The 27,680-nt window shown below is 56.9% G+C and overlaps 1 protein-coding gene across 3 annotated transcripts; it reads right to left on the bottom strand.

Moving 5' to 3' along the window:
* CYFIP1 (cytoplasmic FMR1 interacting protein 1) lies at positions 1–26,882 on the bottom strand. 3 transcript variants are annotated; one of them, XM_036439397.2, is made up of 31 exons: positions 26,862–26,882; positions 25,775–25,897; positions 25,608–25,697; positions 24,807–24,884; positions 24,492–24,593; positions 23,341–23,522; positions 21,855–21,951; positions 21,621–21,749; positions 20,558–20,662; positions 18,041–18,132; positions 17,186–17,303; positions 16,620–16,742; positions 16,249–16,374; positions 15,812–15,978; positions 14,611–14,758; positions 13,444–13,597; positions 12,462–12,618; positions 11,386–11,482; positions 10,355–10,431; positions 10,165–10,273; positions 9,066–9,185; positions 8,202–8,401; positions 7,855–7,942; positions 5,874–6,017; positions 4,833–4,923; positions 4,570–4,700; positions 4,117–4,189; positions 2,847–2,941; positions 1,949–2,187; positions 1,228–1,375; positions 1–776 (listed from the first exon to the last, which is right to left on the bottom strand). In XM_036439397.2, exons 2-31 carry the CDS (start codon positions 25,889–25,891, stop codon positions 612–614), a joined length of 3,762 nt encoding a protein of 1,253 aa, XP_036295290.1. In that variant the 5' UTR covers positions 25,892–25,897; positions 26,862–26,882; the 3' UTR covers positions 1–611. The 3 variants fall into 3 exon arrangements, with proteins under 3 accessions (XP_036295290.1, XP_036295292.1, XP_045438194.1); XM_036439399.1 differs by lacking the exons at positions 13,444–13,597; positions 26,862–26,882 and adding an exon at positions 13,827–13,974; XM_045582238.1 differs by lacking the exons at positions 14,611–14,758; positions 15,812–15,978; positions 16,249–16,374; ... (10 more) ...; positions 25,775–25,897; positions 26,862–26,882 and adding an exon at positions 13,827–13,969.
* Positions 26,883–27,680: the final 798 nt, after the last annotated feature.

Raw genomic sequence — 27,680 nt, forward strand, 5'->3', positions numbered from 1 at the left:
GAGATTTCATTCCTTTAATTTCTACATTTTTTAAATCATCCCTCGCAAATTGTTAAAAACGAGTTAGTAGAAACAAAAAGTCAAGTTCACTATTTTCTTAAAGAATTGACACGAATAGGGAAGGAAAGAATGACTTTTAATTCATAAAAAAGACCATTAGCAAAAGTCCTAACAAAAGCTAAAGAACCATTATCTTCCATTCTAATTGGTAGCGACTTTTTTTACAGTTAGCTCTCCGTGTTCCTTGCTGAAGTTCATGAATATTTCCCTGAACGTCCCTGACCCCTTGCCGAGGAAGACAGGGATGACCCCGGTGGCACTTGGACATTACCCAGAAAAACAGGAAATAAATGTAAGAATGGGAAAGGCAGCCATCGGCAACCAATAGTCTCAGACTTCCTAATTACCAAAAGCATAGACAATTTTAGGCTAGAAAAATAAGTCGATTTTATAAATTTAGGCTTTCAGGCCGAAAAGTGCCCTTTCACAGATACAAGGACACTGGCAAATAGTCCCTACAAATCTCACTGGATTGCGACAAGAAAAACATGCCTTACGGTGACAAACGCAGCCGGGGACCGGGACACCCTCGGCAGGCCGCAGGCACGTGCTCAGCTGCTGGCCAGGGACTGATGGATCGGGGGCTGGAAGCAGCGCACGTGCTCCACGGGCGTGCTCTCCCCGTCGCCAGACTTCAGGTACTTGTCCAACACCGTGATGATCTCGTCATTCAGAATCTGGAACTTGCGAATTCTCTCCACCATCTTCTTCAAAGGCTGCCACAGAGAAAATGAGAGACAGACACGTAGATAAACAGACTGATAATGTCCGAGTGTTTTCGGATAATTCTGTGACAAACATTTCAGAGAATGAGAAAGAAGAAAAGATCTAAAGAGCAGCCAAAAAGCACACTCTGACGGCCACAGAGGAAGCCAGGAGACCGGCAGGAGGCCTAGGGCATGAGCACAGGTCCCACGAGGCTGCACATGGAGACACAGACCCAAGAACCCTGAAGAGGGTAAAAACGGGCGACGTGGCCTTTTCACTGTCACACTGCTCGGCCCTACAATGTCATGACGATGCATTTTGAAGAGAAAAGGGAAGCTTCACTCAGCGCCATCTTACATGCTGGGATGGGAAACTGCCCCGAGGAAGAAGCTATCACAGACCGAAAGCACGCCTTCCTGTGACACTTCACCGCAGGACACGGGGCTTTTGCCCACGTACCACGTTCTTGATGATCTCGTCTTTGCCGTCGTGTTTCTGGACCTTCAGCAGGTGGTAGCAGAAGTCCAGGACAGCAAAGCGCCGCTGCTGCCCGAGGAGCACGATGATCATGCAGCCGGCCCAATGCAGCCCGTCGCCAAAGCACTGCCTGCAAACAAGAAGCATCAGCGCCTGGCCAGCGCGGCTCGGCGTTGACCTATGAACCAGGAGGTCAGGGTTCGATTCTGGTCAGATCACATGCCAGGGTTGCGGGCTTGATCCCCATGGAAGGTTTTGCAGAAGGCAGCCGATCAATGATTCTCTCTCATTTTTGACATTTCTCTCTCTCTCTCTCTCAATTTTCCTTCCAGTCTCTCTAAAATGAATGGAAATATATTAAGTGAGTATTAAAAAACAAGAAGCACTCAGAAGAATGGGCAAAGAATGAAAATCTTTCCTGCACCTGTCTCTTTCTCCAGGCGTCCATGACCCAGCCACCTGCTGGGAAAACTGGGTGGTGTGTCCCTGTTTCTGGTGAAGACCCCTTTAGGTTCCTCGGACACCACAGCTCCTGACCTGTTTTTAGGTCGCAGACCCTCCTTGAAGGATGTCATGAGGCTGGGGCCCTCGCTGGAGAGGTGCACAACCCACCCACGTGCCGAAGTCTCCAGGGTCGAACACCAGAGGCCGAGCCCCGAGCCAGCTCAGCGCCCGCCTCCCTGTGCCCGAAGCGCACACTTACTCGACCGTGAACTCGTGCGTGCCCACAGGGATGCAGTACACGAACTGCATGGCGCTCCACAACCGGTGGAACTCCACACACTCGTCCACATGCATGACGCCGTTGCTGGGCAGGGGCCCACGCCAGATGGGGTCGTCCAGGAAGGTCCGGATCCGCGTCAGGATGACCTCGAACATGGACAGGCCGCAGCAGAGCCGCTCCTTGGTCAGCAGGTCCCCCTCTCTCGCGATGGCGATTTGCTGCGGGAAGGACAGCGCACGATGGGCCACACAGGAGGTCGCGGGCCGACCCCACGGGCCCCACTTCCTCATGGTTTCCCGGAGAACCATCTCCACTCGCAGGAGCGTCAGACAAGACAAAGGTCGGGGTTCCCTGTCTCACTAGACTCCACGGGGAGCACGATGGAGGACAGCAACGGTGCCGTGCGTGCACACGTTCATTGCCACCCCGCGGGGCGAGGCGCGGGGCAGCGGATGGACAGAGGCCAGGGACAAGGCGTAATGGCCGAAAAGTCACGGGAAAGCCCCCAACAGAGCATCATCCGGTACGAAAGGGCGGCTTGCTGAGACTGAGGAACGGGGAGCTCTGCCCGATGCCTGGCCTCCCGCTGAAGAACCCAGTCTGTTCTTAAACACCCGGGACCGAGCCTTCTTCACGAGGGAGGGACCCCAGAGCAGGCGACACCTCTGCAGGCGGCTCACCCGCCAGGAGGTGCTCTGAGATTCGAAATGCCCGGGGCCGGGGCCCGTGACGGACCTGCTGGAGACCCCGGGCCGTGGGGACCCACCCACCACCTGATGCTCCCGGGTACGGGCTCCCCGGAGCGGACCCGCCAGGCCTCACCCGGGCCCGACGTGGACCCCCACGAACAGCAGCGCCCGCCCGCCCAGGAGGTTACCTGAGGTGTCCCCAGCCTCTCGATCAGGGGGACGAGGTGCAGGGGGGCGTACTTGGACTCCAGCCGCTTCATCTTGGCGTCGAGCCGCTCTCCCTCTGCAGCGGGAAAAGGCGGGCACACGCTGTCTCTCATGCGACAGCAGTCACAGCAGTCACACTTTACATAACCAGATCCGGGAAGGTTGTGAAAGGAACATGGCAATGGATAATAAGGAACATTATAAATTGATGAACAAAAAGACAGATACAGCCGAGACCGGTGTGGCTCAGTGGATAGAGTGTCAGCCTGCGGATTGAAAGATCCCAGGTTCGATTCCGGTCAAGGGCATGAACCTTGGTTGCGGACACATCCCCAGTAGGTGGTGTGCAGGAGGCAGCTAATTGATGTTTCTCTCTCATCGATGTTTCTAACTCTATCTCTCTCCCTTGCTCTCTGTAAAAAATCAATAAAATATATTTTTTAAAAAGACCGATAAAGAGCCGGGACCGGTTTAGCTCAATGGATAGAGCGTCGGCTTGGGGACTGAAGGGACCCGGGTTCGATTCCGGTCAAGGGCATGTACCTTGGTTGTGGGCATATCCCCAGTAGGGGGTGTGCAAGAGGCAACTGATCGATGACTCTCTCTCATTGATGTTTCTAACTCTCTATCTCTCTCCCTTCCTCTCTGTACAAAATCAATAAAATATATTAAAAAAAAAAAAAAAAAAAAAAAAAAAAGACCGATAAAGAGACAGTAAAGAAACAAACAGACTGTCAAATTACAGCGGAGAGGAAAGGACGATCTGGTGGAGATAAGAGATCAACCGAAGGACTTGTATGCATGCATATAAGCATAACCAATGGACGAAAAACTCTGGGGAGGGAGGGCATGTATGGGAGTGGGGTGGTGGTGGGGATTGGTAAGGTAGGTACACATATAATACTTTTTTTAAAAAAAATGAGAGGATAAAAAATAAGAAAGGAACACGGCAAAGGCAGGCTATCACTGACAATTCCAGTACAGAACCGACTCCTCTGCTGTTTTAACTCAAAGTCACAGGAATGGCTTTCTGTTCAGCCTTCACTTTTGATAATTTACTGGAAAATTACAAACGTGATCCAAAGCGAAGCCCAGGAGAGGGACTGTCTGCATGTCCTGCTCCGGTCGCTCTGGGCTCATATCCCACCCCAGCCCATCTGTTCTGAAGCCGCGGAAGGGACAACGCCCAGAGAGCCTGACACGCTTCCGTGTCCCACTCTCACGTGGCCGCGCGGCGTCCCGGCTGCTCACCTTTCACGTGGACGCGCGGTAGGATGTTCTGGAAGGGGGCTGCGTGCAGCAGGTCACACACTTCCTCCAGGGACTAGGGCGGAGCAGAGGGCGGCGTGAGGAGATGGACAGAGCCGTTTGAGGCTGGTGGCGGGGTGTGTGTGTGGGGGGGGGGGGGGGGGGGGACACTGATCAGCGCAGGCGTGAGCCACGCAGCCCACGAGCACGTGGCTTCTCTACAGACACGCCCAGTTCACACCCCTGTGGAGGGTCAGCTCCACGTATGGGGGCCCGTGTTGCTATTTGCCAGGCTCACGCACTGACACATCCTCACACAAACTCCACTGCACGTTGGGGTTTCAGGGCGGGAACGTCGTTAAAACGAGAGTCGACCGCGACGTCCAAGGGGCAGCTGTGCTGGAGAGGGGTGAGGGCCGTGGGGCGATGACGGCCATGCTGGGGGCGCTCGCTCACCAGGCTCTGCTCAATGAGCAGGCAGAAGAGCACGGCGTTGCCCACCTCCCGCAGGTTCTGGAAGCACACGGTCTTCAGCTCCGCGTACTCCACGATGTCCTTCAGCTGGTGGTGGAAGAACTCCAGGATGCCTGGGGGCGAGGGGCCGGCTAGCTGCTGGAGGGCCACAGAACACCCCCCGGTACCGCCCCAGGTCCGGCACCCACACCGACACCCCTCGCCGGGTCGGCACCCGGGGCCGCTCGCTCTCTCCCGTCACTCACCGGGGGAGCCGTACTCATGCCGGGGCAGGCGGCAGATCTTGGGCATCACCTCCATCAGCGTCTTCACGTACTGCAGGATGGTGCCCTGCAGCTACGGAGACAGGGGCTGCGTCCGCCACGGGCTGGGCCTGCCCCGGAGGGGGTGCGGCCCCTGGCACCTGGGACCCGGGGCCCCAACGTCTGCCCAGGGGTCACAGCCTTCAGGGCGGCCACACGGGGGTCACGGCTGAGGCCAGAGACCCAGTTGCTCTGTATTCTAATGGCTTCTGGGTCCTGACCTAGACACAGCTTAGATTCTGTCGTCTTAGAATTCCATCCGCGTCTGTGTTAACAACTCTAACTGCACGGACATGAAAGGGAGAGTAAGGCTTCCTCTTGGTGGGTTTATAATATGAGGAAATACGTGGAAATGGGTATTTAGTGACAGAGAATCTTTAAAACAACAGGCTCAGGATTAAGATTTTATCAAGTTCCTTCGAATAAGGGCACGGAACACGCGTCCAGGACAGCCTGCTCCCGGGGACGCTAGCTGCCTGAGTCCGGGAGCTGCTCTACAACTGAACCCGGTAAGTCGGGGGAGTAAGGCGGGGGCAGGGGGAGGAGCCTCTGCCGATGGCAGCTGGTCTGGAGGCACAGGCGACAGCCCGGACGTGCGGTTGGAGTGTGGGGGTCTGGGGGGCAGTCTTTTGGGACTGAGCCCTTAACCTAGGCGCAGGCGTCTTCAAACTACGGCCCGTGGGCCACATGCGGCCCGCAGAGGAGTCTGATCCGGCCCGCCAGGTTTTTTGGGCAGTGAACGCAGCCGAGGTGTTACAGTAGGAATTAGTAGTTCATATAGTCCGGCCCTCCAGCTCTCTGAGGAACCGTGATCTGGCCCCTACTTTAAAAAGTTTGAGGACCCCTGAGTCCTAGGGGATCTGAAGGGACCTGGGCAGTGTCCGCCCCGACCTGCCTGCCAGCTGGGGTCTGAGTGTTTCGGGGGAGGGAGGAATGGCCCCCTCCCCACTGGAAGGGGGCAGAACCCTTCGCCGAGGGACGTACCAGGCTCTTGACGACCTTCAGCAGCTCCTCCATGACGACCGCGATGCCCTGGTAGCCGAGCAGCCGGCAGATGACCTGGAAGTGCGGGGGCCCCACGAAGTTCCGGAAGCTTCCGTAGATGCTGGAGTACGCCAGGTTCAGCGCCTGCGGACACAGGGCGCGTGCGGCGTTAGAACTCCCAGACACAGCGGCGAGGGGCACTGCTGTGCCAGGGCGCCCTCCGCACACGGCAACCGGGGGGGGGGGGGCACTGAACACGACGGCCTGAAGACAAGCTTCCAGCACAGACTAGAAGCTGGGGTCTCAGTGGGCCTTTCTCTTTCCTCCTAGGTGTGGGGTTTCCACTCATCCAGCCTCCCTGTGGTTCTGGGTGACATCCGTTCTGTCTTTCAGTTGGAGTTTTGAAATTATTGTGAGAGGCAGCAGTTCAGGTGATTACCGATGCCGCCATCTGGGTTTCTCTACACTGGGCTTTCAGCGTTATGTGTGCGACGCAGGGGCAGGAGCAAGTGCGGCCACGACCCGGAAAACCGGCTCGGCTCCCAGTTCCTCTTTCCCTCGGACTCCTCGGTGCCACGAGCACTCGGCGGGCCGGGCGGCAGACGGAAGCAGCCTCACTTTCTGCTCCAAATCCCTCGTGTCCGCGAGGACCAGCCGCCTCTGCCTGCACCAGCTTCCTGTCCCCCACGCCCTCCGCCGGCCCCGGGAAGAGGAAGCCGGTCCTGCTGCCCAACCCGAGACGCCGCGTGCCGACCCCCTGCTATTTCCTGTGGGTGCGTCTGTCTCAATTTTCTGAGTAGAAAAGCAGGAATTTGTGGACGGCAGCAAAAAGGAATTTAGAACAAGGATAAAAGGAACAGCGCTGAAGAAAGAAGCAGAAGCAGAGCCGGGCCGGGCTGCCGTGGCTCCGAGAAGCCAGAGCCAAGGGCGTCAGAGGCAGGGTCGGGGGTCGTCCAGTACGACCCGCCACGCCCACGGCTCCCCAGCTGCAAGCCTTGGGGTCCTTGGGGTTTAGAGGATCTATGTTTGAGGGGGAGGGGGTGGGGGATGGGAAGGGCGTGGCCATGCTCCTGGAGGGGGGCACGTTATTACTAATGTTATTTTTTAAAAGAATAGTTTACTGATTTTTTTTTTGAAGAGAGAGGAAGAAAGAGAGAGAGAGAAACAGCCCTGAAGCAGGTGCCCGGGCCTGGAGCTGACCCAGAGACCTCATGGTGCATGAGACGGCACCAGCCAGCAGAGCCTGGGCTAAAGGTGTGTCTTTGTAACCTGAGTCACCGAGCTCGGAGTTCGATTTTCTTTTTACTCAATAACATACAGCCCTGATCCCCCAGGAACCACAGCTGAGGTGAGTGAGTTGTGCATCCAGTGGATAAAAAGATAAACAAACAAAAAACCAATAACGTTCTGTCCTGTCTGGTGAGGCCCCATCGGGGGTTGTCCGACCCCAAAGGGCTGCCTATTCGATGCCGGGCGTGCCAGGGCCCTGCTGGGGTTGCAGGCTCAGGGGTGTGCAGGGGGAGCGGACTGACATTTCCCTCACACTCCCACGTTTCTCTCTCTATCTCCCTTCCTCGCTCTTTTTCTAAAAAATCAACCCTTCGATAAAACAATAACATTTCATACCTGTCATGACAGAGTTAAACCATCGTCACTGAACTGATTTAAATTAAACATCAAAATATGCTAAAGTGTGCCGGGACCGGTTTGGCTCAGTGGATAGAGTGTCGGCCTGCGGACTGAAAGGTCCTGGGTTCGATTCCGGGCAAGGGCATGTACCTTGGTTGCGGGCACATCCCCGGTGGGGGGTGTGCAAGAGGCAGCTGATCAATGACTCTCTCTCATCGATGTTTCTAACTCTCTATCTCTCTCTTCCTCTCTGTGAAAAATCAATAAAATATATTTTTAAAAAAATGCTAAAGTGTGAACTTAAAACATCGTAACACACACAAAAAATCATAACACACACACAAAAGCATACCTTGGACCCATGCAAATACTGGGGCTGTGCGTTTGGCTGCTTGTCTCTTTGAAATTCTTGAGAAAATGGTAATACTGTCCGAACAAATCTAAATAAGAACAAGGGAGAAGGAAATGTTCACGATTTTTAAATATTCACCATTTTCCCATGTAAACATCCGCTACACCTTCCTTCTCATTAATGAAATAACAATCATAGAAAAAAATCAAAGAACTCTGAATGACCAGAACGTGCACACGACACAAACACCGTGACAGCCAGCACACGTGCGCGAGCTCAGACCGAAGAGCCAGGAGGGCCGGAGGCGGGCCGTGGGCAGCGGGATGGGGCCCACTGGGCGTGCTCACCGGTTGGTGGAGCCGTTGTAGCAGTAGTTGGGCAGGAAGTCGTAGTTGAGCTCCCAGAAGACGTGCAGGGTGATCCTGCCGTAGGGCGCGGACACGTTGTGGTTGGCCTCCCGGAACATGGCGTCGAAGCTGTCCAGCGACAGGTACCTGCTCAGCAGCTGGTGTGTCATGCGGTTGATTTCCAAGAGGCCGTCCAGCTCCTGCGGGACACAGGATGCAGTGAGGACGCAGGAAGGACGGAGTGGGGCCGGACACTGGCATCCCCTCCCCACGGGGGCGGCGCCGTGGGGTGGCGGGACGGAGCTGGACACAGCGGGTGTGGTCAGCGAGCCGGACCACGAATGCCTGAGGCAGGGTCTGCCAGGCACCGGGAGTGGGAGCCTCCACCCCTCTCCTGCCCAGCCGGCGTGGCTCAGGGATTGAGCATCAACCTATGAACCAGGAGGTCACGCAGGGTTTGATTCCCGGTCAGGGCACATGCCCAGGTGGTGGGCTCGATTCCCAGTGTGGGGAGGTGCAGGAGGCAGCTGACTGATATTTCTCTCTGACATCTATGTTTCTCTTTCTCTCTCTCTAAAATGAATAAAAGCGTATTTAAAAAATTTCACATGTTGGTTCCATGCTGTTGCTTTGGTTTTCCTTCATCAGGGACTCTATGATGTGTGTGCTGGACCTCCGTTGCCCTATCTACTATAGAAAATTCTCTCTAAAAAAATTATCTGCTAAAAGAAGGCCAAACTTAATGAGTGCCTATGTTTTCATCTCTGTGCAAAGCAATGAGCCTATCATTGGTTCAATGTATTGATAAAGACGAAAATAAAATCAGCTAGAATCCTCATGAGCCGAGGGAAGAAGGGCACTTACAACAATCGAGGTCAGGTCTTCACTTTCAAAGCGTCCGATAGCCAGTTCCAGGGACTTGTACATGGCCACCGAGACGCGCTGGGTGATCAGGCGATTGAGGTCAATGGACCTGCCCAGGAGCTGGGGGCGAGAGGGTGGAGAAAGTGAACGCTAGAACAAGCCAGAATATACGCACGTGTCCCCTCCAGAAACTTATCCTAACATATAAAAACCCTGGGTCGTAACGACCAGTAACAACTGGAGGTTGAACAAGTGAATGTCAGTGCTGGTTCCACCCCCATTCAAGCAGTAAGGGGCAACGAGGCAAGCAGAGGGGTTAGGGGTAATCAGGCACGCAGACCAGAGGTTAGGGAAAATCAGATAGGCAGATGGTCCCTCACCAGGCTGGCCCCGCTCCCAAGCAAGCAGTAAGGGGCAATCAGGTAGACAGACAGAGTAATTAGGGCAGTGAGGGGTGATCAGGCAGCCAGACCAGCAGTTAGGGGCAATCAGGTAGGCAGACGGCCCCTCACAGGGCTGGCCCTACCCACCAGCAAAGAAAGAAGGAGTCACAGGCCAGCCAAGCCATTGCACCCCAGCCTGCAGCCTGCAGAGGGGGCCCCTGCTGGCAGGGGAGGGAGGGCAGTGTTACACAGATGGCCAGCAGTGGCCGCGGTGGGGGTGGGGCCAGCCCCCTGCAGCCCAGGGAAGGAAAACCCGATAGGCCCTGATCTCAGGCCAGGCCTAGGGACCCTGCCCAAGGGGTCCCAAGTTGTGAGAGGTGCAGGCCTGGCTGAGGGACCCCCTGGGCTCCCAAGTCCACAAATTTTCGTGCAACGGGCCTCTAGTAAGAAGGCATAATGCACATTTCAACATGTTTCACTCCAATCTCAATGCTCCTCTCTTTTCCCCCTTCTCCATTTCTCTGTCTCTAAAAATCATTAAAAAGGTAATTTTTGAAAAACAAGGAGCCCTGGCAGGGCCTTTGAACTCTCGCACCTCGTGAGGCAGTCCCCACAGTCACTCGCCACACGGACTCCTGTGAAAGCCCCTCGAACACAAAGGAAACCTCCCTACTTCTGGTGTGGGTACAGGCTCGCCCGCCGGGCGAGGCCCTCACCTGCACGTGCCTCTGCTTGAGCAGCGTCTCGTAGCGGTTGGAGGGCGGGAGGTGGATCGTGGCCCCCTGGTTCTTGCATTCGGACCTCAGCCGTTTGTCCAGAAGCAAGCTGGGACGGGAGGGAGGGAGGACAAGCTTTAAGGCGAACGTCACATCCAGCTGCTCGAGGCTCCAACCCCAAACCACGTACCTTCCGGCCATGACCTTGTAATACGCAAAGATCTGGTCGGCCAACTTGTACACAAACTGGTCAAAGCACAGATTCACCTGAGGGGGAAGAAAGCATGCACGGCGTTACGACTCCCTATCTGCGATCAGGGAACACTCTCTCTAAGGAACACAGGTCTCTCCAGGGCAGGCGAGAGTAAGGCTTAGTGGTGAACACACGAACACAGAACGTGTTGTTTAGTTGGGTTTACTGGAGTGACGCTTTGAGTAAAAGTAGAGAGCTTTCAGACGGTTAGACCATAATGCATCGTCTGTCTACGGTGTGGTCTCCTCCGCCCCCATTTACCCCCTTTTCCCTCTTCCGCCTGCTCCCACACCTTTCTCTCTGCCATCGTCCTAGTGTTGTCTGTGCAGAGTTCAAGCTCTGATTACTATTCCTTGTTCATTGTTTTATTATTTTCCAGATGGTAACAGTAAGCCTACTTGTGCCACACCCTGTGTATATCATGGAATGTTATTCGGCCACAAAAATAAAAAAGCCTTGTGTGTTGTGCAGCACGGATGGATGCTGAGGGCATGACACTAAATGCAACAAACTAGAAAGAGACAAGGACTGTTCGGTCCCACTCACAGGTATAATCTTAACAAAACCACAAACTCAAATGCAGAAAAGAGAGGGGGGGTGCTGCCAGAGGCACAGGGCGAAGGTCGCCAGAAGGTTTGCATTTCCAGCTTTAAAATCAGCAAGGCCAGCGAGGCCAGGGATGCGAGTGACACAACTAGCTAAGGCTCTTTGAGGAAGAGGCGACCAGCACTGTGCTTGTAGCTGTCTGTCTAAAGTTCTCCCGCTCAGAGCCGCCCCCATGGGTGGGCGAGTGGCCGGGAGGATGGGCTGGCCCCCTCCTGCTCCTGGTCACGGCGCGGCTGCGCCGAGTGTCGTGCAGACAGAAGGGCTGCCCGCACCTCCCTTGCTCTGTATAAAGCTCCCGTGTGAGCGGGTGACTTGCTGCCGCCACCCCTCGGGAAGAGCCGTTTCCGGCGCCGGGAGCTCACCTCTGCCTCGATCTCGTCGTAGAGAAACTGCTTGTTGAACCTGGTGAGGGCGTAGTGGGCGCTGTCGTTGTAAAGGTCCAGGGAGTAGAGGACGTACCTGCAGAGGGAGGGGTCAGCAGCCACGCCCATGCAGCCTCCCGGTCCCGAGCACTCCCCCCTCCGCTCTCCTGTCCTCTCCTCTCCCCTGGAAAACCGATCCCGACAGATGCCAGACTCGGCTCCTGCAAGGCCGAGGGCACAGCCCGGCCAGCAGACCCACCCCTCGGGCTGCGCACCAGACCCAGGCCACGCCGAGGCACAGGCCTCCAGCAACTGCACCTTCTCCCTTATCCTGTCTCAAAGGTTTTTGCCACAAGGATGTGGCATCTTATCCTACATAAAAAAAACCTAGTATGCAAATTGGCAAACAAGAGAATGACCGGACGCTATGATGTGCAGATGGGGGGGGGGGGGGACGACACACCAAGCGGAGGAGCAGCCCCCAGCCCAAGAAGGTGCCGGGAGGCCCGATCCCCACACTGGTCACCCCACAGTCGGCCCTGATTTCCAGCCAGGCCCAGGGTCCCTACCTGTGCATGAATTTGTGCACTGAGCCTGTACGTTTTTTAATAAGCACCACAATGAGGACTTTTTTATTTTCAGCGGTATTCTATTTTTGCCCGGCCGGCATGACCCAGTGGCTGAGTGCTGAACCATGAACCAGGAAGTCACAGTTCGATTCCCGGTTCGGGCACAGGCCCAGATTGCAAGCTGGATCCCCAGTGGTGGCTGTGCAGGAGGCAGCTGATGGATGATTCTCTCATCATGGATGTTTCTCTCTGTCATTCCCTCTCCCAACTTCTTTAACATCAATAAAAACATTAAAAAAAAAAAAAAAAAAGGCAAGCAACCTGTCCCTTGTACGACTCTCTAGTCTCTACCCTCGAATCACGGCGTCAGATTAAGCAATGAAAGCAGCCCCACCCTGCCTCAGCCGAGGGGTTAGGGGTGATCAGGCAGCAGACCAGAGGTTATGGAGCCTGTGGTCCCTCCCCTCCCCAAAGCCAACGAGGAGCCAGCGGGGCCCGGACACGCACTCCATCATGGACGCCTCCTTGGTCTCCAGGATGTGGTCGGTCAGGATCCAGGGCATGGACATCTCGATGGGGAACTGGATGCGCCGGCCCATGGTGAGCTCCAGGAAGAACTCTCGGAACCACAGCTGCGAGAGGTCGCAGCACTGCTGCAGGGTCTCTGGGGGGAGCGCACGGCAGGGGGTCAGTCTCCCTCCGCAAACAGCACAGACAGAAAACAGACAGACAAGACAGATGACAGGGCGAGGGCTGTGCATCAGGCCAGCCCCTTTGCCATCAGCCCGGAGCCATGCGGGGTGGTGAGGAACGGGGTGCCAGGGCACCTAACACTGGGGACGGGCAAGGACCGCAGGCAAGCCCCCCGGACGGCATCCGTCTCCCCCGGGAAGCACAGAGGCAGCATCTGGGCTGCGGTCCCACAGGGATGTGGGTGCCCCTTGTGGGCCCTGTAGACGGAGCCTCCGGGCGGGAGGAAATGTGCTCACAAAAAGGAGCAGTGAGACCGGGATGGCCCTATGTTGCTGGGAACAGACGCAGCATTTGGTGCCCACTCCATGCCCATCTATCAGACACACAGGACTGCTGTGCACGCTCCTGCCCTGTGAGGGAGCGAGAAGCAGAAATCTCGCCCTTCACGGTGAACCTGCAGCTTCCAGTCCAGACAGGGCCTCCAGTTCGGGGCACATGGCTGTGACGGGATAACAAGGGCAACCACCCAGCATCCTGGTCCCGGGACCTGCCAGCCCAGGCAGCGGCCAGAGCCTGAGACCTGGTCACCCAGTGGTCAGGCCCCACAGCCCTCGGAGGGGGGGGCGCACGGCCGGCCATACGTGTACACGACGGGTGGGGCTGCACGGGCCACGCAGTCACCACGGTGCGGGTGCGGGAGGGGCCGCAGGGGACGGTCAGCAGGCGAGGAAGCGGTCCGGACGGTGTTAGCGGTGTTAGAGCATGCTGGGCCGGGGCGCTCAGCAGTGTCTCTTACCGCTGAAGTTTATCAAGTGAGTGTAGAAGAAGGACTCGCGGTGGAATTTCTCTATGTCCAGTATGGTGGGCCCCTCAAGGCTACTCCTCAGGGTTTTCTTGGAGCCACTTTTGTCCGCAATGAGGGACTCTAGCATGGTTCTCACCATGTAAAGCTGTGGGGTTCGGGGCACGGCGGCGGGAGAAAACACACAGGAGCGTTAGTCGCACCCGGCGCTCTCGGCCCCGGGCGGGCTGCTCCGGGCCCTGACCTGGGCCGGCTCCCCGGCTGCGCTAAGGGGTCTGGGCGCCGCCTGCGTGGCCGTGGCTGCTGCGGGAGGAAGGACGCGGAGGAGGCCCTTGCCGACGTGCGCACGTCGGCGAGGGAGAGGAGCGGTGTCTTACCCCCGAAGGTTAAGAGAGGCGGGTAGGTGTAGGACTGTCTCAGAAACGCGTTAACCACATGCACCAGCCTCTCCATGCCCAGAGACTTGAGCTGCCGCAGCAGCTCGGCGGAGCTCAAGGACTCTGCCATGGTGCGCACCAGGTACAGCTAGACACGGACAGACACAGGAGAGGCGGAGAGAGCGTTAGTCACAGGACACGCACACACGGGATGCAGGGTTACTCCGTGGACGGGGCTCCTCCTGGACACGAGGGTCCCGGGCACAGCCAGCAGCGTGCTTTGCTGGGGGCTCCGGGGACCAGAGGCAGGTCCGGGCCCCGTGGGAGGAGAAAGCCGAGGGCGGGGGGGCAGGTGTGAGTCAGAAGAAAGCTGCTTGGGGGCAGCAGAAGCGAATGAGAGAAACAGCAGCGGTGCTGACTCAAACACACAAAAGCTGCGTTTTTTAGTCTCTCCAAGCCACCTCCTTGGGAATGACAGCCTGCAGCACCACAGGAACGTTGCACCCAGGCCCCGAAACAGCCACCGAGAGAGAGACAGGGGCACACGGACACAGGCGGGCACCCACACCTTGGATGCGGGCATCGGGCCGTCAGACTGATCCACATGCAGGCGGGCGAAGCGGGCAGTCCCCCCGCGGTCCCGGCCAGCACGGGGCCCATGTGGGCCGCGGACAGAGGGCCGGAGACCCAGGAAGACGGGATGTGCCCGAGCGGAGGGGACCTGTCTCACTCCCGGCTGCGCCCCCCCCCCCCCCGCAGGCAGAGGCGAGGACGGGGCGAGAACCTGCGTACTGGAGGGTCCCACGGCGCGCCGCGGCACTTTGATGTCGAAGCCGCTCTTGGGGTCCTTCTCGCCCCGCAGGGCCGGGTCGTTGAAGGGCTCGTGGCCGGTCTCCCAGTCGCACACGGTCTTCCTGATGGCCTGCAGCACACTGAGCACGGGTGTGAGCGCTGACGCGGACCGACACTCAGCACCTCCCGACGCCCACCCAGCTCCACGGGAGATAAAAGCAGCCCGCCCAGGCTGCAGTGGCTCTGGGTGTGAGCGTCCAGCATGAACCCTGAAGCCAGGGCTCCATTCCCAGTCAGGGCGCGTGCCCAGGTTGTGGGCTCCATCCCCAGAGTGGAGCGGGCAGGAGGCAGCCGATGGACGTTTCTCTCCCTCCCGCTTCTTCTCTCTAAAACCAATAATACACACACACACACACACACACATCTAACATACAAAAAGCCAGGGGATGTCACGACTTCAACGACTGGATGGACGACAGAATAGCAGGCAAGGGAGCCGGGGACGGAGCTGTGGGACTGGCCGGCTGGGGAGAGCGGCACTCTGGGTCTCAGTGATTGGGGCATGGCCATCCCTCAAACAGACCCTGACAGGAGGGAGGAGGGAGCCCCATTCCTTGCGGAATTGGCTGCTGGTTAGCTTGATGTCAGTGGCATGCCAGCCAGGAATCCCATTCACCTGCATCCAAGACCCTACCTTGGAAGGGCAGTTGGGGGCGATCAGGCTGGCAGGCAAAGTGGTTAGGGGCAATCGGACAGGCGAGTGGTTGGGAGCCATCAGTCCCCAATTGTGAGAGGGATGTTCCAGATTGGAGAAGGTGCAGATGGGCTGAGGGACAGACCTCCAGTGCACGAATTTTGTGCACCAGGCCTTTAGTGTATATATAAAACCCTAATATGCAAATAGATCCAGCAACAGAACAACCGGTCATTATGATGCGTGCTGACCACCAGGGGGCGCGCGGGGAACAAGTGGGCAATGGCTGTGGCGGGATGGGGGAACAGGTGAGTGGGGGCACCATGGAACTGGTGGGTGTGGCGGCAGACGTGGCAGCGCCAGGCCAAGGCGGGTGCCGGGGCTGCCCCTGCATTGACTTTGTGCGCCTGGCCGCTAGTGTGCACATCACAGAAGTGACTGACTGAAATCACGGCCAGGTAAGCCCGCCCCGGCCCTCCGCCCCGGCATGCAGGCTGACCTCTGGATGACGTTCTTCTTCTTCTTGATGGCCTGGCGCAGCGGCTCCCGCAGCGTGACCTGCGAGAAGTCCTGCAGGGCGGCGTACACCGTGTGCCGGATCGCGTGGTTGAACACGCTCTCCATCCTGCCCATCAGCACCTGCAGGCCCTTGATCATGGCGATCACCTGCGGGGCAGGGGTGCGTGACGGAGGGGCACACGGCCTCTGCCCCCTCCCCCCCTGCCCGGGTGTGTGTCACCCATGTGTCGCCTTTTTTAATGGATGAGAAATTACTATTTTTAAAAAAGCAAATTCTGCCCAGGACAAACTCTGCCCTGGCAGAGAGGTAAGGACAACACCGGCCGAGTACCCCAGATTCCCTCTCCCTGGGAAAGGGAGCCACGGGGCCCAGCGGCGACGGAGGCGGGCGGCGGCCGGCCGGACGGACGGACGCACCTCCACCAGCGCGAACTTCTCCTCGCTGGTGTAGTTGTAGCGCGTGGCGCGCTCGTACTCCTCGGCGTTGTCGGGGCAGTCCTTGTTGGAGTACTTGTCCGTCGGGTGCACCAGTTTCCATGAATACTAGCCAGAGAGACGGGGACAGACAGATGCAGGCGCTCCGCTGCCAGTCGTGTAGGAGGCAGACAGACAGGGCAGAGGGAAGGACAGGCAGACAGACCCCTAGTCCACGGGCCGATGCTCTACCCACTGAGCCGCACTGGTCAGGGCGTTTAGTCCTTTCTTACTGAGTCTGGGGTGGGGTGGGGAGGGGAGGAGGCTGTCCAGGTTCCCCGTGTTCCCGCCTCCTTGTGAGCGAGGGCACCTACCACCTCCATCACGTGCGCGCTCCACTGGGACAGCAGCTGCAGGCCCTGCAGTGCCAGGTCGAAGAGCTTCCGGTACTCGGCGTCCGTCTTCTGCGCCTCCTGGCGGCCGGAGCCCGTGACAACCTGGAGGGGCAGCGCGGGAGCCGCAAAGGGTGGTCCCAAACCCGGAAATCTGGCCCCAGTCTCCCCGTGCCATCAGACCCGCTCTCGGGACCCACCCCCAGGGCACTGGCCCGGACATGTGTCACGAGGGGGCAACCGATCCATCTGGGCCCTGCCGGTGCTGCTCAGTGGTTACAGCCCTGGCACGAGCACTGAAGGGTCCCGGGTTCGATTCCTGGTCCTAACCCCCTAAGTCCCCAGCAGGGGGTGATCTTCCCTGATGAAGAGGGGGTACCTGCTAATCCCTGCACCCCACAGCCCCTCCTGGACGCCGTCTCCACCTCATGTGGGACCCCCAGGGCCCATTCCCCTGCATTCACAGTGCGCCCCCCGTGGGCCGCCCACCCTGTGACGGCCGTGGCCGAGGGGGTCCTGCATTCACAGCGCCCCCCACGCCCGCCCACCTCGCTGTTGCTGTAGCGCGCCAGCTCGGAGATGAAGCGCATGTGGTCTTCGCGGATCTGGATCATCTGCTCGCAGATGTTGTACTGGGGGCTGCTGCTGGAGGATGTGCACGTCCACCTGGCGGGGGGGGGAGGGGGGGGACACGACGGTCACCGGGCAGGTGGCTGCCTGCTCCCCGCCTGCTACCCGCCCGCCTGCTTCCAGATCATCGTCATGATTTCTCCTTCATCACCAAACTGCTTCCCAACACGTGCGCCCAGGGCCTGCAGTCAGTCTCGGGGACAGCTGTGTATGGTGCCAGCTGGGTGCTGGACAGGTCGGGGGGGCCCCCTTTGTGAAGGACATGATGGTCTAACCCCCACATTGCATATGAGGAACAACACAAAGCCATGCCGAATGTCCCCTGGGACAGAAGGGAACATGAGGCCTGGCCAGTGTGCATCAACACACCGACCTGCACACCAAACGGTTGTGGGTTTGATTCCTGGTCATGGGCACATATCGAGGCTGCAGGTTAAATCCCAGGCCCGTTTGGGGAGCATTTGAGAGGTAAGAAATTGATGTATCTACCTCACATATGTCTCTCTCTCTCTCTCTCCCTCCCTCCCTCCCTCCCTCCCTCCCTCCCTCCCTCCCTCCCTCTCCCTCCATCCCCCCCTGCAATGGAAAACATATCCTAAGTTGTGGGTTTAATCCCCAGTTGGTGTATGTAGGGGAGGCAGATGACAGACGTTTCTTTCTCACGGCCATGTTTCTTTCTCTCCCTCTCTCTAAAAAAAAAAAAAAAAACCACACAAAAAAAGCGACAATAGGAACATCTCAAAACACTATAACTGGGCAGCTCACGCTTGTACCGAGATTTGTTCTCCTCGTAGTGGGCGCTGGTCTTGATGTATCTTGCGAGTTCTATCTGCATGTCCCCAAACAGTGGGACTACCTGGAGCTGCTGTATTCAAAGAGAAAAAAATGGGGTCATCGTGGATGTTTATTGAACAAATGCATCGTTAGGTGAATGAATAATGCCGTTAATCATTGATGGTTAAAAGCATTCTCTGCAAATCATTTAGTGCAAAAACGTGGTGAATAACTTCTATAATACATTCACTTCAGGAACAAAACACAAGTGCCAACATTCATAAAATCATGTATGAATTTTCAATGTGGAAATTAACCTGACTCTGGCTTGAGCCATGACCCTAAAAAATTCAACTGCATTCCTACATACTAGTGACAACTCGAAAATGAAAATTTAAGGAATTTGCAAAAGCATTAAAAAAAAAATTAAATGTATTAATACATTAAACAAAATATAGACAATACCTGTAAGCAAAAAGACTACCAAAAATTCAGGAGAACGTGTACAGTTTTCAGTGAATGGAGACATGTGTCAGGTTCACTATGGGAAGACGTGGATTTTAACCAAGTCCATTCACCCTAAATGAGTCATACATGCAATGGGAGCCCCAACGATATCCCGAGAGGAAGGTGGGTCCCGAGTGGTGAGCGATCACAAGCCGGTTCGAATGCACTGGGAGAGGTGAGGGGATGATACGCACGACAATCTCGAAGAACATAACGGGAGACTTCCTGGTGAGCGGACTACGCTACTGGGAAGCCACAGCCACTAGGATAGTGTGGCCTTGGAGCAGGGATGGAGGCCAGTGGGGCCGGACAGAGGACCTAAGACAGAGCCACAGACAGACAGATACCTGGTTTATGACCCACCGACACAGAACAACGTGGGGAAAGATCGTCTATGCAACGAAAGGGCAGGCCAGCTAGATCTCCATGTGGAGGAAAAAATCCAAGCCTGTCAACCCCTAGCCCTGGCCGGTGTGGCTCAGTTGGTTGAGCGTGGTTCCATGCACAAAAGGGTCACAGTTTCAGTTCCCAGCAGGGCACACGCCTGGGTTGCAGGCTCGATCCCCAGTAGAGGGTGGTCATGAGGTAGCCAATCGATGATTCTCTCTCATCAATGATGTTTCCATCTCTCTCTCCCTCTCCCTTCTTTTCTCTCTAAAATCAATAATGATATTAAAAGAATCACAATGAGTCCTAGTTGGTTTGGCTAAGTGGACAGAGCATTGGCTTGTAGACTGAAAGGGCCCAGGTTCAATTCCAGTCAAGGTCACTGGATTGCATGCTCGATCCCCAGTAGGGGGCCTGCAAGAGGCAGACAATCCATGATTCTTTCTCATCATTGATGTTTCTATCACTCCCTTCTCCCTTCCTCTCTGAAATAAAAAAAAAGAAAAAAATTAAAAAATTTAAAAAAAAGAAAAAAAAAAAGCTGTAACCGGTTTGGCTCAGTGGATAGAGCGTTGGCCTGCAGAGTCAAGGGTTCCAAGTATGATTACGGTCAAGGGCATGTACCTTGGTTGTGGGCACATCCCCTGAGGGGGAGGGGGGATGCAGGAGGCAGGTGATTGATGTTTCTCTCTCATCGGTGTTTCTGACACTCTCTCCCTCTCCCTTCTTCTGTAAACAAACCAATAAAATATATTAAAAAACAAAACTAATCACAATGAGAGAGAGACAGAAAAAATGCCAACCGCTCCCTCCTGCCTTTCAGAGACCGGTTCCAAGGGAAACTATAGGTCCAGATGGAAAAGGAGAGGGATGTATCCACAAGCTAACACAAGAAAACCCCACGAGCCCGCTGTGTGGGAACCTTTCCTGATGCGGACAGTAAAGGCGGGCACTCCGTTCATCGAAGGACCTCTGAGGCAGTGAGAGGAGCCACGAGGGAAAGGCTGCTTTCAGGGCACACGCACCTGAACTCGTGCAGAAACAAATCAGGAAAAGCCCAGAAAAGCCAAGTGACGCTTCCTAAAACACACCAAGGGCCGAGGCATCGGGGCCGACAAGGGCAGTGGCTCACCCGCCCATTAGGACGCCCCTCCCGAAGGTGCTGGCGAGGAGGTGGAACAGGGGACACTCACTCTGCCAGCAGGCAGCCCGTGGGGAACGGTGAGGCCGTGTCCACAGACTGAAAACCTTTATGCTCGAGGCCCCAGTCCCATCCGTGGGCTAGCGTCCAACAGAGGTACGCAGACGTGCCCTGCATCTGAGCAGCCCCGTGCACACCAGCGAGAACCCAGAAACCACCGCATGCCACCACGACTGGATGGATCGACAGGCGGTGGTGTGGCCATCGGTGGCCTGTGGCCCCACGATGGAGCCTAAGGACAGCAGCTGTGGGCGCCCACAGGGACAGGTCTCACCGAGGGACCAGCCAGACACGGGACGAAGGCGTGGGCGCCTTCATTCGGGACCGAGCCCGACATTGCCTGTGCAGGGAGGAGCGGGAGCAGCCACCGAGTCCCAGGGCCCCTCATAGTCACGTGACCATAGAACTGTCACTCACTCACCTTGAAGAACTTGTCGATCTTGGACAAGTTTATTCTTTTCTTGGCGTCTAGTTTATAGATGTTGCTGACACTCCCATCCATCAAGTACAGACCAAATCCCATGACCTGAGGAAGCACAAATGGCAGGAAGCTCAGAACCACAAGTTGAATGACCCACAAGCACCTCCAGACATGATGATCCAATCCTTCTCAATCTGATCCAATCCTTCTCAACCTGATCCAATCCTTCTCCATCTGATCCAAGACTTCTCAATCTGATCTGATCCAATCATTCTCAATCTGATCCAATCCTTCTCAACCTGATCCAATCCTTCTCCATCTGATCCAAGACTTCTCAATCTGATCTGATCCAATCCTTCTCAATCTGATTCACTCTTTCTCCAGAAAAGACGTTTCAGCCCTGGCCCAGTGGCTGAGTGTCGACCTAGGAACCAGGAGGCCACAGTTCCGTTCCTGGTCAAGGCACATGCCCCAGGAGGGCGTGTGCAGGAGGCAGCTGATCAATGATTCTCTCTCATCATTGATGTTTCACTCTCCCTCTACCTTCCTCTCTGAAATCAACAGAAATCTACACAAATAAAAGAGGAAAATGCTAAATGACTGTACCTTTGCTACGCCCACAGCCAATCAGAGCGAGTATGCAAATCAACCCAACAAAGAAGGCAGTTAATAGCCCCAGGGAGGGAGGGAAGAGTGGAGACTGAAGACAGCAGAGGAAGAGGGAGGAAAAGCTGAACAAGGCGGCCATGGGAGGGAAAGCACGGAGACTGTGGGGCCGGCAGAGGCGGGAAGAAAGGCGTGGGGGGCAGAGGCAGCAGGCAAAACGGAGGGGGGTGGCGGTGGCGTGAGAGAAGCCCTGTATTTTGCAGGAATCTTCCTGCAACAGACCTCTAGTATACATACGTGTGTGTGTGTGTGTGTGTGTGTGTGTGTGTGTGTATATGTACATGAAAGGTTGACAAAAGGATCTCAGGCAAAGCACAACCTGTTGGCCAGACCCTGGCTGTCCCTCCCTCCTGTGTCCCTCCCACACGAGGCCTGGACAGCCACCCCCACGGCGTACTTTGAGGAGCATGTGTTTCTCGCTGGGCGTCAGGTACATCCTGTTCTCGTAGTAATCCACGCACAGGTTCACAATGTCCGCCAGGAGCTCTTCGTAGCCAGCAATGACCTCAAGCTGCTGCTGCAGAGACTGGAAGAGGGGACAGCCCTAAGCCACCAGCTGCTCCAGGCTCTCGGGCCCCCGGAACCCCGGGCACGCACCCCATCAGCCAGAGCAGGAGAGCACCAGCCTCACCTGTGTGATCTTGTTGTGGTTGGCCAGGAACATGGACAGGTTCTGTGACTCCTGGATCGACTGCGGGTCTGCCATCTTCCGCAGAAACTGAGCAGCCCTGGGGAAGCAGGAGAAAAGAAAACAGTCGGTCAGCTAACATGCTTCATGGACCAAAAAAGAAGAGTCCAGCTGGGGCGGCTCAGTGGTTGAGGGTGGACCCGTGAGCCAGGAGGTCACGGTTGGATTCCCCGTCAGGGCACAAGCCTGGGTTGTTGACTCGATCCCCAGTGGGGGCATGAGGAGGAAGCCAATAGATTATGCACCCCCACCGATGTCCATTTCATTGTAAAGACACAGCAGCAGTGGCGTGGTTTCAGAGGCAACGTAACCACAGCCTGTTCAGATGCAAAGAAAAAACTCCTCCAGTTGAATTTTATAGCTCAGGTTCTAGTGTGGCACAAGGGAGGGAACATCGGCCAGCATCTTGTCATCTTGTTCTAAGCAGCCATGACGTCAGCAGGACTGGGACAGACGCTAGAGAAAGTCTGTCCAGAGACAGCTGGCTCTGCACTGACCGCCCACCTCCCGCTCCCTGCCACCAGCCACCCACACTGTGTTCTAGAAGCACTCGCCACGCCGTGCCCGCCCGCCTTCCCCAATTATCTTCTCCGCGTTCACAAAGAAAGCCGGCCTGGAGGAGAGTGGGTCTGGGTAACCGGGGAGCTCCATGTGACCACACGGCACCCGCCCGCAGGGCCAGCTCCACCCATGGCTGGGATGGCATCCTCAGGCTGCAGACCCCACCCACCCTCACCAAACGCCCGGCAGTGGCCCCGAGGCTCTGTGAGCAGGAGATGGTCTTGGTGCTTCTGTCTTCCGAGGGTGCTCAGCACTCAGCACACATGTGAGTCGCAGGCACATACAGTCCTCAGTTTTAGGAAAAACCTCTGGCCTGACCTCAGTCAGGGAGCATGCAGGAGACACTCAATCGATGTGTCTCTCTCACATCAGTGTTTCTCTCTCTCCTCCCTCCTTTCACTGTCTAAAAATCAATGGAAAAATACACTCAGTCGATGCTGAAACACGTTTGGCTCAGTGGATAGAGCATCAGCCTGCAGACTGAAAGATCCCGGGTTCAATTCCAGTGAAGGGTATGTGTTTGGGTGGTGGGCACATCTCCAGTAGTAGGTGTGCAAGAGGCAGCTGATGGATGATTCTCTCTCATCGATGTTTCGACTCTCTATCCCTCTCTGTCTGTAAAAAATCAATAAAATATATTTTAAAAAAAACAACAAAAAAAACACTCAATAGAGGATTCACAAACAACACAACCCTGGGCCTGGCCAGTCACCACCACCAGGCAGTGGCAGTCACTCCCGCACCCCTGATGCACACATACTGTGTGCACACCCACTTTGTGCAGGGCGCACACCCACTGCGCGCCGGACGCACAGCTCGCCAGGTACTCCGTGTGCTCGCTCTCCGGGGCCGGCGCCAGCACACTCACCGCTTGTAGGCCGAGTGGTCGTTCTTCACGCTGCACTTCATGTTCTTGAGCTCGTCCAGCACGGCGAACATGTTGATGAACTTGCCCAGCGTGACCAGGTAGGCCTCCGACACGAAGTCCTTCCTGCGCTCCGCGTGGCACAGGCGCCGCACCTCCCCGCAGAAGCGCTCGATGGCGTTCCTCTGGCACGGGGGGGGGAGGATCGGGGGGGGTCATGGCCAGCCGGGGCAGCTCCCGTCGGCATTGCCGCAGTGTCAGACCCAGTCCTAAGCACCCGCCGGCTGGCCCCGCACGCTGGCCTGCATCCTGAAGGGCCGGGGCCCACTCCTGCTCGAGGGCATGCACCCGGGTTACAGGTTCAAAACCCAGACCTAGCTGGGACCCCCATGGGAGGCCACCCATCGGCGAGTCTCTGTCACAGCCATGTTTCTCTCTCTTTCTTCCCATCCCCTCCCTTCCACCCTCTCTAAAGATAAATGGGGAAAATATCCTCGGGGGAGGATTCACAAAAAAATTAAAATAAAAAAAATAAAGTCCTTTCCCTGCAACCACTCTGCCAAACCAAGGAGCCAGAAGGAGCCAAGGCCAGGCGAGGACCATGTGAGCGAGGGATCACGGTGTGTTTGAGGAAGAAAATGCACGAAAAACCGGATGACTATAAAGTTTAAACCGGCAGAAAGACAAAAGCACTTGGAACCAAGACAACAATCTTTATGCTCCAGGCGGTGTGGCTCAGAGGATAGAATGTGGGCCTGTGGACGGAAGGGTCCCAGATTCGATTCCCAGTCGGGGCACATGCCCAGGTTGCACGCTGGATCGCCAGTGTGCGGTGTGCAGGAGGCAGCCGATCAGTGATTCTCTCTCATCGTTGGTTTCTCTCTCCCTCTCTCTCTCTCTCTTCCCCTCTGAAATCCATAAACATCTATTTTAGAAATTAATAAGTAAATAAAATACAGAATTCTGCATCCCTCTCAGAACAAAAAACAAACAACGCCGTCTTCATTAGGAAGCACGAACTGGCTCTCGAGAAGAGAAGTGAAAGGAAAGTGTTCCTCCTGAAACAGCAGGCCAGTGTCTCCCCTGCCCACGGCTCAGCTCCCTCCGTCTCTGCAGCACCTGGACCAAACCCTAGGGCCATTCGGCTGCCTTACCTGGAAGTACATAAAATTCATCAGTTTTGTGACCTCAGGCTCGAGGACTTCCACCGTCTTCTCATAAATTTCCACTCGGTTAGGCTGCTCATTACATTTCACCTGGGAACAGACAGGCATGACCGAAGTAAGGCTTCAACCGGCTGGACACGAGGGAGGGAAGGGTCCCTGCCTTCTGGGGGTAGAATTCCGGTGGGGCTGGGCTGTGCAGGCTGGGGCGCCCCCTGGCTGAGCTGGGTGGAACAGACAAGGGGCATGGCCTGGTTGGGGGGTCGGGAGCGTGGCCTGGCTGGGTGTGTTGGGAGCGCGGGGTACCTGTGGGATGGCCCGGGAGCAGCTCCTCCAGGTGTACAGCATGACGGCGTAGCCCTGGCCCTCCTCCAGCATCTCGTTCTGCAAGGGGGCGCAGGCAAAGGTGAGCAACCCAGGCAAAGGAGACGCCACAGCGCCCAGAGCGACAGCAGTCACTCACCCTGACTTCCTTTCAGACACCACCAGCAGCGTCCTGCTTGGTAGGAGGCAGCTGTTAGGAGGCTGGTGGCACTGATGAAGTGGTGTGGCCATGACGACCACAACACTCCTCCCTACACCCAAAGGTCACGGGTTCAACTCCCAGTCAGGGAGTTGTGCGGGTCGGATCCCCGGCCAGGGAGCTGAAGAGAGGCGGGCCTCAATGGTACTCTCTTACTCTCTCATCACCTCTCTCTCTCTCTCTTTCTCTCTCTCTCTAAAAACCAATGAATATGTCATATGTGAGGATTAAAAAAAAAGTTACATTATGGACGTTTAAAAATGTGAAGTCATAAAAATACCTAATTATAACCATGCACTTCATTTACACAATCTGCATCGTGAGAGCGTGCACACGAGCAGGGACACGAGAGGGAGAGAAAACAGGATTCCCCACAATTCTCTCTGGGCCGTCGATGACACGTTCTCAGAAAGAGCAGGTATTGTTTTATCGTAAGAAAAACAAAGAGGCATCTCATTCACTCTCTGCCCTCCCTCAGCAGGCACCCTTCCAGCTGATACAGAAAAGGGGACCCAGCCCTGCGCCGTGCCAGGGCCCCGGGTGGAAATAAAGACTGGGGGGGGGGGGGGGGGGCGGGGAGTTACCATGCCAGAATGCACGGTGGCTTGTTCAATGTATCTTGCAATTCCGGTGACAAATGCATTTCTGTCTTCGAAGTTAGTGTTGAAATTCGGCTGCAGGGGGGAGGGAAGAGAGACCATGACGGGGAGGCCTGCGTCCGGAGGCCGGCGTCTCGGCCCCCCGCACCCACCTGGTACAGCAGCGAGGATGGCGGGGGCTCGATGCAGGGCTGCTGGTCGGGCAGAGGCAGCTCCTCCAGCAGGTCCACGTTGGACAGCGCGTCCTCCAGTGTCACCTGGGCCGCCATCCTGGCCTGAAGACAACACGAAGCCAGTGGCGCTATGAGGAAGGAAGGCACGGTGCCGGACGGTCCCGGCCAGGGTTCACCAGCCAGGGCGTCACGATGCAGGCACAGGGGTTGCTGCCACCCCTGGCTTACCCTCCCGGCCCCTTCCCCCCATGGCCCGCTGGCACCCCGACCACAGGGACAGCCGACAGGACGGTGAAGGAGAGGGCTGGGGTGAAGGTGACAGGGAGGGCACACAGCCGAGCACAGCCCCGCGGCTGCGCGCAGCACCACAGACATGGAGCTGGATGTTCCTAAGCCCGTGTGCCCGCTCCAGGGGCAGCACTGGGCACACCGCCGCCTGCCTCCCGCTGAGGGCGTCCGGGCCCGGCCGGGACCCAGGGAGCCGCTCCTGTTTCAGGCAGCTCCCTCACTGGGCCACGTCCCATCGTATCGCCGGCCATGGGCGATGCTCTATGAGAATGCATCTAACCAGGGCTGCCAGCCACAGCCGCCGCGGAGACAGAAAGGAGAAGGAAGCCGCACAGCCTGCACCGTCTGGTCACCGGCGGTGAGTCAGCAGGAGCCAGGCGAGGAGCCAGCGGGACCGTAGGGTCCTCCCGGGCACGCACTCACAGGACACTCCCGCCAACGCCGCCGATCGCTCCCGAATGCTCCCAACTTAAACTGTACCCAATAGTTTCCAATCTCCCTGGCATTTTGGGGGAAACACAGCCTTTTCTTTCGTTACCAACTTCCTTCTGTCACCCCAACTTCCTGTTCCACCCCTGGGCAGTGAGAGCACAGCCCTCGAACCCGGCCATTGCCCTGCAGAGCCAGCAGGGAGCCCAGTGTGCACGCCCGGAGCCTCACCCAGGCAGCCCCCTGGTTCACAGCTGGACGCCCAACCACTGAGCCACCCCGACCGACAGGCCGTGTTCTCTCCGGAACACTCCTCACGCGGAGGTCCCATCTCAGAGTGCCTACCTACCGACCAGCCTCCCAGCAGAAGGGGGCCGCCTGGCCCTGCCTGTCGCCTGTGCGGTCTGGCCTCTCTAGAAACTGGTGTGGGTGGAGAAAGAGCAGGAGCCGGGACACAGACTGTCACACGGTGAGAGGGCAGAGCGAACCCTGAGCACGCCCGTGCCCTCCAAGAACACGCCGGCGTGCAGAGATCTCCACGGCCTGGGTGGAAGGGAGCCAGGATGACCATGGGAGAAGGCGTGACGACGCATGTACTACCACCTCCTTGTTCCCAAAACGACACAGCGAGGAAACCGCCAACGAAACAAGCGTGTGCACAGGACAGGCGTGACTGCGCGACTGCGGGGACTGTGCACGGGCTCCGTCCGCTTACACTTCCTGATGAGCTGGAGTGCTGAGACGTTTCTCATGCCGTAAAAACAGGATTTGAGCCTTTCCGGTTGTGACCTAGATACACTATGCAGGCCTTTGTGCGCGCCCCGCGGCGGTAGGATGGAAGATCCTATGTGCAGGGTGCTCCCAGCGCTGGGCCGGCTGAAGGCCACACGGGACACTCCACACTGCAGGGCTGGGGAGCAGCTCAGGGCTGCGGGAGCTCCGAACGGGGGAGGGGGTGCCCACCAGGACAGCAGGAAGGAACTTGGGGTGACGGACTGTTCTGCATTTTGATGGCTGGGCCGGCCACAAGACTTTGCATTGGTCAAAACTCCCTGAAAAAGCCTACCGGTGTGGCTCCGTGGTTAGAGCCTCCGCCTGCGGAATGAAGGGTCCCGGGTTCGATTCCGGGTAAGGGCATGTGCCTTGGTTGCGGGCACATCCACAGAGG

Source organism: Pipistrellus kuhlii, unplaced genomic scaffold (genome assembly GCF_014108245.1).
Source record: "Pipistrellus kuhlii isolate mPipKuh1 unplaced genomic scaffold, mPipKuh1.p scaffold_m20_p_151, whole genome shotgun sequence".
In the NCBI taxonomy this organism is placed as follows: domain Eukaryota; kingdom Metazoa; phylum Chordata; class Mammalia; order Chiroptera; family Vespertilionidae; genus Pipistrellus; species Pipistrellus kuhlii.

What these genes read in the sequence shown, in the direction of transcription:
- CYFIP1 (XM_036439397.2), bottom strand. Translation starts at nt 25,891, where the DNA reads ATGGCGGCCCAGGTGACACTGGAGGACGCGCTGTCCAACGTGGACCTG. An exon ending in GCTCCCGGGCCATCCCACAG is followed by an intron (nt 24,594 to 24,806) that starts GTACCCCGCGCT and finishes GTCTGTTCCCAG; the next exon opens with GTGAAATGTAATGAGCAGCC. An exon ending in ACGAGATCATCAAGAACGTG is followed by an intron (nt 777 to 1,227) that starts GTACGTGGGCAA and finishes TCTCTGTGGCAG; the next exon opens with CCTTTGAAGAAGATGGTGGA.